Source organism: Ricinus communis, chromosome 9 (genome assembly GCF_019578655.1).
Source record: "Ricinus communis isolate WT05 ecotype wild-type chromosome 9, ASM1957865v1, whole genome shotgun sequence".
Classification (NCBI taxonomy): domain Eukaryota; kingdom Viridiplantae; phylum Streptophyta; class Magnoliopsida; order Malpighiales; family Euphorbiaceae; genus Ricinus; species Ricinus communis.
Window position 1 is genome coordinate 7578413 of NC_063264.1, and position 10810 is coordinate 7589222.

The 10810-nt window shown below is 31.5% G+C and overlaps 1 protein-coding gene and 3 non-coding genes across 4 annotated transcripts; 3 read left to right on the top strand and 1 right to left on the bottom strand.

Moving 5' to 3' along the window:
• Window positions 1-202: 202 nt before the first annotated feature.
• Window positions 203-275, top strand: TRNAF-GAA. The gene has a single exon. It is a non-coding gene; the product is annotated as a tRNA-Phe (tRNA).
• A 415-nt stretch (window positions 276-690) lies between these two features.
• On the bottom strand, window positions 691-4639 carry LOC8266257 (GDSL esterase/lipase At5g55050). The gene is made up of 5 exons (XM_002529864.4): window positions 4326-4639; window positions 2531-2661; window positions 2063-2293; window positions 1580-1829; window positions 691-1143 (listed from the first exon to the last, which is right to left on the bottom strand). Exons 1-5 carry the CDS (start codon window positions 4633-4635, stop codon window positions 923-925), a joined length of 1143 nt encoding a protein of 380 aa, XP_002529910.2. The 5' UTR covers window positions 4636-4639; the 3' UTR covers window positions 691-922.
• TRNAF-GAA lies at window positions 2347-2419 on the top strand. Its single transcript has one exon. It is a non-coding gene; the product is annotated as a tRNA-Phe (tRNA).
• Window positions 4640-10086: 5447 nt separating the features above from the next.
• Window positions 10087-10159, top strand: TRNAF-GAA. The gene has a single exon. It is a non-coding gene; the product is annotated as a tRNA-Phe (tRNA).
• Window positions 10160-10810: the final 651 nt, after the last annotated feature.

Genomic DNA, 10810 nt, shown 5'->3' on the forward strand with positions numbered 1-10810 from the left:
CGATCAAAAAGAAAAAAAAAAAGCGATATATTCTTGATGACTAAATAATATATCTGTGGAAATCATGATTTTCGTAATAATGACTTCAATTTTTCAAATTATTCACATCGCCATCGACTCCTATTGTGCCATTGCAAATGAATAATATTTTATTGAAAGTATAACAAACCAACCTATCGGAATTGGCCAAATGGTCCATGCCGCGGGGATAGCTCAGTTGGGAGAGCGTCAGACTGAAGATCTGAAGGTCGCGTGTTCGATCCACGCTCACCGCATTTTTTAGGTTGTCTTGTGCTTTCTGGTAGAGTGATTTTACTGTAATTTGTATTATAGCAGTATGCTCTTTTCATCAACAAATATCATTTTACAGTCAGAATCCTCTTATATCAATACCAAGCAACTCAAAGTCTTGAATTCAAATTCAGGGAACAGTTTTTTGAAAATAATTTTTCAAGAGTGTCAAGGACTATTTTTTCGATTAGGTCTCCCTCCTTGGCTTCGAAGTTGGTGCTGTGGACCCGATTCAACAAAAGAAAACTTATATGGTCACATTTATTAAAAATTACTACCACTGATTGCCTCCTTTTTTTTTTCTTTTCCAACTTCAAAAAAAAAAAAATTAAAATGTTTGGTGTTTATTCTTAAAACAGTTTCACTTAACTTGTACCGCTTGGAATGCACATCGGAGCATAAATCTAAACTGCTTATTTCCAAAATTACCATTTTATTCCAGGAAAAAGTAATTCTCTTTGCATTGTACATCACCCTTTAACCTAAAAATGGCAAGAGCATCACCTCCCAAGGACCTTCCCTACATACATATGTATGATTTCTACCTATCTGTCATCATATTTCAGTACAAAGTGTAAACAACAACACAAACGCCTGGCATGTCTTGTACGTATGTATTGTCAGTAATTAATTAAACAGCGAGCAGCTGCCTCACATTCATTGGCGATGTATATTGTGATGGACCGTCAAAAAGGGTATCCACAATAATTCGAGCAGCTGCTTCTATCGGGTGAAATAGATCCCAGAAGACATGATCCCTTCTGTTTGAGCAATAGGTCGCTATTGGTAAACATGGCACCTGTGCTTTTAGTGTCCCTAGCCCACAGCAGGCAGATTTCACCTCTACAAACCCTGAAATCACAACATTATTTAGCAAATTTATCTTAGTTTAAACTACATAAGAAAAGGCTGAATACATATATTTAACATGTTTTTTTATCATTATTTTCTTTTTATGTATTTATAAACAAAAATTCCCTGTAAAACAGAAGTATTTTGATAGCAGCGGTAACGGGACTAGGGTTAGGTCACAATACCTATGCCTAAAGGCCCATCTGCAGGTATCAACAAGTAATCCCTCAAACAGCGGCAAATTAAATAAAAATAAAGATTCCTTTAAAAGGGCCTAAAACTTCTTAAGTTTTGAGGGTTTTTTTTTTTCTCATTTCTCACATGTGCATTTATATCCAGCATATTATTTCCGGTAGTCTTGGTGATATTAAGTAAGACAAAACCCTATTAATAATTAATTTGAATTCCTTAATAAGCATGTTAATTATGTACTTACCATATGTGGCTGGACTTTGGATGATGTTACCCAAGCTGGTGTAAGTGTCAAAATAGGAGTAAGATACACCCTGAAGCTCTGAATTCAATTCCTGCAACATTGATTTTAGCTTTTGATTATATAAAACTGCTATGGAATTAATATCTTCATTGCAAGCTCCTGTTTTGTCCTTATGCCTTCTTGATGGACAGCATCCAATTGGCCCCACCCCAGAAATGAAAAACTTACGTCCGCCATGACCATATATCCTCTGTCAAAAAATAGGAAGGAATTATTCTCTAAATGTCAAGGCAATGACCGTGAAAAAAGTCAAGAAATTGTTGGTGAAATAAAAAAACAGTAGCACACAATTAATTATGATTAAAAAGTATATATAACATATATCAAAAAATTTCAATTAAATACCCTGTGAACTCTAACTAACACTTCTTAATCAAATTTAATGATCAGATGTTCATGCATATTGATGAACATATAAATTACCATAATTAATTGTTTGAGTGTGAGAGTCATCAAATCCACATATTCCTGAGGGCTGCCCTTCTTGGGGTCGGTGGAGTTGGAGTAACCGAAGATGTCATTGCTACCAATGACTATAGCAAAAAGGGACTTAGACAACAGATTTTGTGCAGCAGAAGCTCCCAGATTTTGCACCAATTGTCCATACACTGATTCATAGTAACCTACTTGTTTCGTCAATGGTATGGATTGGCCCTATAACAACACCACAATTACTTGTTAAAAAAGAGTACAGGCAAATCATCAGTGCGGGGATAGCTCAGTTGGGAGAGCGTCAGACTGAAGATCTGAAGGTCGCGTGTTCGATCCACGCTCACCGCATTCTTTTTATATATCTTTTTAACAACAAAATTTTGGAATTGATTTTTCCTGAATACGCATGTGTCTTGGTTTAATAAATGGCAGAACAACTTCAAGTTTTGTTACCCTTACCAGAGATTGATCAGTGCCGTTGAAGATACCGGCACCACCGGAAGCAAAGCTAACACCGGTCATAAAGGCGGAAGTATTCTTGGATGACACCGATAAATATGGTGGTGAAGTAGGCAAGCCCACTTTCTCAGCTGCCCAACAAATCAAACGTAATAAGCTACTAAAGGAAATGCCACTATATATATATATATATATATATAAATTTTGAACCACATGGTGTACAAGAATCAATATGTTATGTGAATTCTATATAGTGGATAGCCTTTTTCAACTTTCTTTCCCTTTTCCTGAAACCCTTTTTTTGTCTAAAAGAAAGGAGAAATGAAGATAGAGATGAACAAAGGCATATGCCATGAGGCAACAATCACTATAAATTTTAGTATGAAGGATCTTTCTTTTCTTTTTTGTTATTGAAGAAAAGGGTTAAAGAAGCAATGCCTATTTAAATTTTCTTATTAATAAATTGATTTTCTTTTAATTTCGTATAAACTATTTTGCTCAAATTTTTTAATGAAATAATTATTTATCTAATTTCTTCTAGAAATGATTTTCAAATTCAAAAAATAAACTAAAAAAAAAAAAACCCTTTTTTCCAACCTTAATCCTAAACATATTGTAGTATTAAACATAAAAATATCATATAACAAACTTTTACTCCAATCAAAAGCAAAGCTCCAACTTTCAAGTCAGCAAAAATCTTTTACTTTTTGCCTTTGCAATGTGCTTCTGTTTATTTGCTTTCCACAAGTGACATACAATTCATAAAAATGACTTCATTCAAACTTTATAGCCTTTCCATACATTCTATTGCTCTAATAACTAATTACTTAAGATAACTAATACTGATTCTTATGGGAAATATGAACCCGTTGCTATAATATTGGTTAAACAAATATACGATTTAACAAGAGAAATATAAAATAAATAATTTAATTATATTAAATATAATATGCTATGCTGTTAGATGAGTCTCAAGTTTTGAGTCTTTTTTAAAAGAAAAAAAAAAAGAAAAAGCTCTGAGTCTCTCCTTGTAATTCAACAAAGAATATATTTTATATTAAGACAATAAAAAAATTGATAAAATACTTTTTTTTCTAATGTAACTAATTGATAAATATTATATGTCTAATGTTTAAATATAATGCACGGAAATCACTAAGAAAATTTATTTTAAAATATAATAAAAATTTTCATAACATTAAAATCATCATTACAAGAATATAGCGAAGGAAAGACTATCGATATTAATATATATAAAAAATATATACAGAGTTAAAATATATTAGTCCGTTAAGGAGTAAAGTGATGAAAAAGAATAACACAAGTAAATCATTCATTAGCTGGACTATAATGAACCAAACTTTTAACTTTAAGGTCAGGAAAAAAATATATAAAATATAATAAACAGATGTGATATGAAGATTTAGGTTTAAAACCTTTGTATTCACCTGATATGTGAAGATATATCAGACACGCAACTATTGGAAGTAATTAATACATGCATGTAATAATTACCAGTTGAAAACTCCTTACCATGATGATATTAGACAAACATGAAAACCTTACATCAGCAATATAAATAAAAGTTTAAAGAATTATTCAGAGAAACAGAAGCATGACAATATATAGTCCTCCAGAAAGGGCTAAATTATGAGGGAGTATTGGCCCTTAAATATCATCCCTTTTGGATACTCTTATCGTATAACTTAAGAAGAAAAGATTGAATTATAGATTTGGAGACTTAAAGCTTAAGGGTCAATAAGGAAACCAGGAAGGAAATGAGAAGTAAACTAACCAAGAAAATCTGCAGCATTCTTGCCATTGCTAAACCTTCCAGTAGCTTTCTTGTTAGGGAAATCGACACCGTTGTGAGGAAAATTTGCTTTGGCAATAGAGACAGGAAGATGGTTGTTGTTACCAACATCTACAAGGGAGTCACCAAAAACAAACACCGCGGGCACCATTTGGGCGGCCGCGAATCTGATCAAGAGAGTGAAGAAGATAAAGGAAGTGGCTAGAAATGAACTGCTACTAGCCATGTTAATACTGAAAGTGTAAGAGAAGAGAAAGCCCCTTAGTTCTGAATGTGTGGCTTGAGGAAGCATGAAGGGTTACCGTATACATGTATATATAGATGGAGATAAGTTGATAGAAGTCTGAATATTTCTGAGTGTGAAACGGGGACTTTCTTTTCTTAATATTTTAATATATTTAAAGGAGAAAAGAAAAGGCAAAGAAAATAAAGAGGAAAATGACTAGTTGCGTGGGATTTTGGTAGTAAATGCAAGAAATAATATGATTCTCACATTCCATTTTAATAAAAATGAAGAAACTAGTTTGATTTGGATCTTTGCTAAACATGATTTTCTTAGAATTTAGTTCTATGTTTAGTATTTGGACTTTTGCTATTAAATTTTGCAGTCTTTGACTGTTTTTTGGGTGTATTTTTTGATGATATATCAATCAGAATTAAGGAAAAAAATGGAAATACTGTCAAACTAGTTTCAATTTTATGGACTACTAATTCCATATGGCACTCCTATTTAATTATGTGAATGGTAATTAGATGCTGCAGCTAGAGCATTACTTGACCACTCATTCAGATATTAGTTATTTGGGTCTTTGTAATGGTACAAATGAATGAGGATTGATAATAATAAATCTAGCTAGCTCCTCTTTATGTCCGATTCTTTTAAAAAATGAGTCTTGAACCCATCCCCATTTACATTTCCATGAAGTCTTTTGTGCTAATACAAAATTAATGGAAATTTAAAATGTTGACCAGAAATTATCTTATAATACTGAAATTGACAAATAATAGTTCATATAGTTGAATTTCATTAATTTGATAATATAAACTTTTAGTTGTTTAATCAAACTGAAAGACGTTTTTAACTTTACCTTATTAGCATATACATGCTTAGCTTTTAATTATCAGTCTGCATAATAATTTTATATTTGGGTGTTTAGCTTTTCAAGGGAGGATTCTATAGATGTATTAAGACCTCCATGTACTTTACAATTATGAACAGAAACATGTTCTTAGTTATCTAAAAACAAAACTCAAATCATAGATTGGAACAGTGAATTGGAGCACTGTGTGAAGGTGGTTCATCAGGAGTTTGGTAGGGGGCTACAAAATGGTGGGGGAAGAGAATTTCAAAGTGGGTCCTGAGTATTACCATCCTCTAGTCTCTAAGCCCCAAAATTGGGTTTTTTGAGGTCAACTACAAACGCTAGCTGTGGCATCACCGCCCCATTCTCAACCCACTACCCTTTCACTATATAAATTCAATATCATTGCCCTTTGGTTGCACTTGTTTTAGCAAATATAGTCACCTTCTTTTGCTGCCCTATAATTAAAAAAAGGGCAACTTATTTCTTTTTATTTAGTGCAGAATCATGGACTCTTCTTATAAATATCACTTTTCTTGCACTCTTAAACCTTTTCAAGAATGGTATGGCATGGGTTCAATTGAACTGCAGAATCAAAAATAATGGGTTCAATTTAACTGCAGGAGTGGAGGAATATAACTTTGTGTTGAGATCATTAAATATTTGGGAATTTAGTCAGAAATAATGGGTTCAATTTACTCAGGTTTATGGGAATTTAGTTTGGTGGCACATGATTGAAAAATCAAATTAGTGTTTTGGTAGCAATGCCTATCTCATGGTATAGTTGTTTAGAAAGTCAATCCTAATTATATTATAAGAATAATACGTGCATACTTTAAAAGATGTTTGATAGCGATTCTGAACATTAGGTTATAATTCGAGCCACCTCAATTTTTGAGGATAAATATAGTATCAATTAATCTATAGAGGGATTTTAAAATCCATGAATTTAATCAAATTACATAGATTTAAAATTCATAAATTCTTAAAATTTTATTGTTTGGATTAAATATAAATTTAAGTTAGTTAAGGATGATTTAGGATAAGATAAATTTATTAGAGATAATATTGAAATAAAAAAAAATAATATAAAAGTCTATCATTCTTTTAAAATGGTATATTTCGGACTTTCCCACCTACTATATGAAAAATTAAAATTCTAAAAAATGAGAAGTTTTTTAAAATTCATAGATTTAGACCATATTTTTACTTGTCAAACAGTGAATTTAAGCTAAATTCATGAATTTTACAAAACAATTTATCCAAAATCGTTCAATCCAAACAACACCTTAATGAATTTTATATATTTAATAACACTAGATAACAATAATTTAAGAAATATTGAGAAAATAATTAAGAACAGGCTACTAGATAGAATGATATTATTATTAATTAAATTTTGAACTTTTTATTTTTAATAAATTTATCCAATTGTTTTAGAATTTGAAAATAAATACTCATGTTTTTAACTTGTTTTTAAGAATATGTTTCGGTGATAATTTTGTAATATCGCATTAAGTCGATCATGCTTATTAGAAAAATAATTATGAGTCAATAAAAAATTTTGTTCTATATTTAACTATATAGCCGTTAAATATCTTTTATATATATATATATATATGTATCATTTCATACATTTGGCATTTATATGTATCAAATATTTTTATCGATTTATAAATTTTGTCTTTACACAATCTATTTATCACGTCATCTTTCTCGGTAAAATTGCAAAATCTGTTATTGAAAATTAATTTTAAAAATAAATTAAAAATATAATATTTTTAAAATTTAAAACTCAGGATGCAATTAGTAATTAAACTTATTGGAATTGAACTTTTGAGATGAAGCATGGACTTTGTGTAAGGGGCATATTCTGCATAAGTTTTGTCAAAGTAGTAAAACCGAATGGAGGGTCGAACAAATCTTTTTGGTCACTGTAACACGCTGTGGTCTTTGAACCCAATTTTTTTGGTTACATGTTAACGCGGCAACAACCTGCCAACTGCAATTTGGCATCCATGTTAGGTTGACCCATCGCGTATCAGGTGGGAATATGGCTGCACCATTGGTGGGCCGTGGCTGACCCAAGACAGCTTGACCACAGCCACATCCCACTTCTAGTGGTGTGTGAAAAGGATCAATACTAATCTCGGCTGCAAATCAGATATCGCAGTTCTTGATCTCTCTTTTATTTGTCCATTTTTTCATATTCTTTTCTGCACCGAAATTCAAACAACGCTATCAACACCACTATTAAAAAAAGAAACAGGAAAATTATTCAAATATATTGTAATAGCAAATTCTTGCAGGCTTCCACGTACCCACTAATAGCAAAAGTATTCAAGTTTCTAGAGGATGGTATTTGAGCATTGACCAGCCAATTTAAGATTCTTTAATATATATTATGGTTTTCATTCACAAATAATGCTCATGCCATGGTGTTGGATCCTTGCTATTAAGTCTTGAGAAATGGCCAATAACCCAAATCGTTTCTAGACATTGACATGGTTTGTATTGGAGACATAAAATTGACTGCTCAGTTGAATGTTTTGCGTAATGCGTATAGCCCAAAGAAAAATTCAATTTCAGAAGCATACCACTGGTTGTGTTTTCATGTTATTTTTCAATTATTGTGAGCTTAGGCTTTGTCTGTTCCATAATCATGACAATCAATCAAAAATCCAATTGACTGTATTCTCTACCGACCTGCAGACATCAATCCTTTGCACACAAATGTTGATTTGAGAACTCAGATTCTTAAATTGAGGGCTCAAGTGGGATTAGAGTTGCATTCTTTCTGTAATTACTAATATAGTGAAAAGTGGAAAATCTTTATATAATTATGATGTATGATAATGAAGAATCGATCTAGCTAGTTCCATTTGGTAAGAGATTGGTTTCTATTTTTGTCCAAGAAAGAACACTTTTGTTTGGATATAAATGAATTTAATTAAAATTATAGAATTTAAATTCATGAATAGTAAAATCAATAAATTCTAAGAATTTCATATGAATTGATAAGGGTAATTTTGAAATAACAGATATTGTAACAATTCATGAATTTTGATCCTATTTGAAAGAGATGATAGGTGGGATTTTTTTATCAAAAGGGGTACTTCATTTTGTGACAATATTGTTACTCTATAAATGAATCAAGAAAAACAAATTTCAAATTTACATCATTTTTAAGTTGAACTATTTTATTAATCAGCTTAACAATCGATCCACAGAAGTAAATAGTTAATTGCTGTGTGTTGCATGCTTGAGTCCCAAAGAATCATTTGTTAGTTTCAACAAGCAAAAGTTAATCCAACTTGTCCAATTTTATCTATGTGGGTTATCTTCAATAGAGTTGATGACACTTTGATTGTCGACTGAGAACTATATAGTTGATTTTTATAAATAAAAGAAGTTGCCGATCTCTCTGTCAAATATATTGTGTACCCTTTTGATATATGATCTGCTTTTGAAATTAGCTTTAGTTTTACCATTGCAGTTACAGCTGTCCGCTATGGACTTCATGAAAACTAGGCTATGCAATAGTATAGAAAGAATGATCGAATGATTTTATGGTTACGTACTTAGGAAAAGGTGTATTGGATAGTATAGATAATGAGAAAATCTGAAGCTCTTTTTCTCCATAATTTCGTTATACCAGAAATGGATTTAGTTTGTGAACTGATGCATGATTTAATTTTCGTTTATAAGCTCATTTTCTGAGCAGATAACCAGTTCACGATTTGTTGTTTTTTTGCTTTCATCAAGAACTCGATTCGTGTCAGAGCAATAATGAATTGGTTTTTAGTACTTTTAATTATAATAATCCGTCTGTTTTATAAAATTTTCAATTAGACTTGATTTTGATGATATTCAATTACTATTGATAAACATGGAATTAGGCAATGAGATTTGACATATATATATATATATATAATAGTTGATATGCCAAATTGTTTAAATTAACACTGCGTATAATGAAAGAATATTATTGAAGTTCTTGCAACTTAAATATTTTAATTAAATTTCTGGAAGACACACAGTAGGTTTTGACAAATTTGATACACAAAATTGGAATATGTTTTAATACTTGTGCCTTCCTTGTTTAGCTTATGGCTATCCTTGATTTTTACTCAATATAATATCGTAGTAATTTTAATTTTTCAATTCGTGCATTTATTTACTATTAGTTGGTCGTCAAGTAACTTGATTTTTCTTATTCAATTTTACAATTTTCCCACTTCTCATTGATGAAAGAACAGGTTACGCAAATTATTTTTTGTGTTGATTGCATCTATTGTATGTTTATTTATCCGACAAGAGCAGCACAAAACTAGTCCCTAAGTGGTAATAAATACCATCATTAATTCACTTTTTTTGAATTAGACATAGTAGAAATGCAAAAAGCTTGAGAATACGAACTCACAATGTGATGTCAAAATCATATCTTCACTGCCCCATTGTATACAGTTTGCCATGTGAATAGAACTGCTAATTATGCAGCTGATTGGGTGGCTAAAAATGTGTTGCAAGAATTGTTTGTATGGAAATTGGGTGTCTAACCCCCTACCCAACTGCATTATTTATTTATTTATTTAGAATAAGAAGAAAGAAAAAAGTGAAACGATTAAGAAAATAAAGAGAGAGTGGCAGGAAACCATCGAGCGGGGATAGCTCAGTTGGGAGAGCGTCAGACTGAAGATCTGAAGGTCGCGTGTTCGATCCACGCTCACCGCAAGCAGATGAATATTTCTATTTAGAGTTTATTTTTTGGAATATCCATAGCAGCATTATGGTCTTATGAATGGAAGAAGGAGAACTTCTAGTTTTATTACCCTTACCAAAGATTGATCAGTGCCATTGAAGAGTTCCGGCGCCACAGGAAGCAAAGCTAACACTGGTCATAAAGGCGGAGGTGTTCTTGGATGACACCAATAAATATGGTGGTGAGGTAGGCAAGCCCACTTTCTCAGCTGCCCAAGAAAATAAAACATAATAAGCTACTAAAGAAAATGCACTACATGCACCCATATCATCTTTCTTTCCCTTTTTTTCTGAAATTTCTGTTGTCCGGGGAAAAGGGTAATGGAAATGAATAACACATTAGAAAAAGTTTATGCCATCAGCCCACCCATCACTGTAAAGGGCATTGTGCTGTCACTATCACTTCTAGCATATAGAGCTATTGAACTTAAGAATCTCATTTGCTGAACTCTCGATTAAATCCGATGTCACTTCCAGGCTCCAACTTCCAAGTCACCAAAGCTTCTACTTTTGAGAATTTTTCAAAAAATATCTTAAAATTAGAAAGAAAAAAAAAATCATTTTTATCGTGTAATTTTAAAAAATAATTTATTTTTAAATTTATAATGTGATTATTTTTCTATT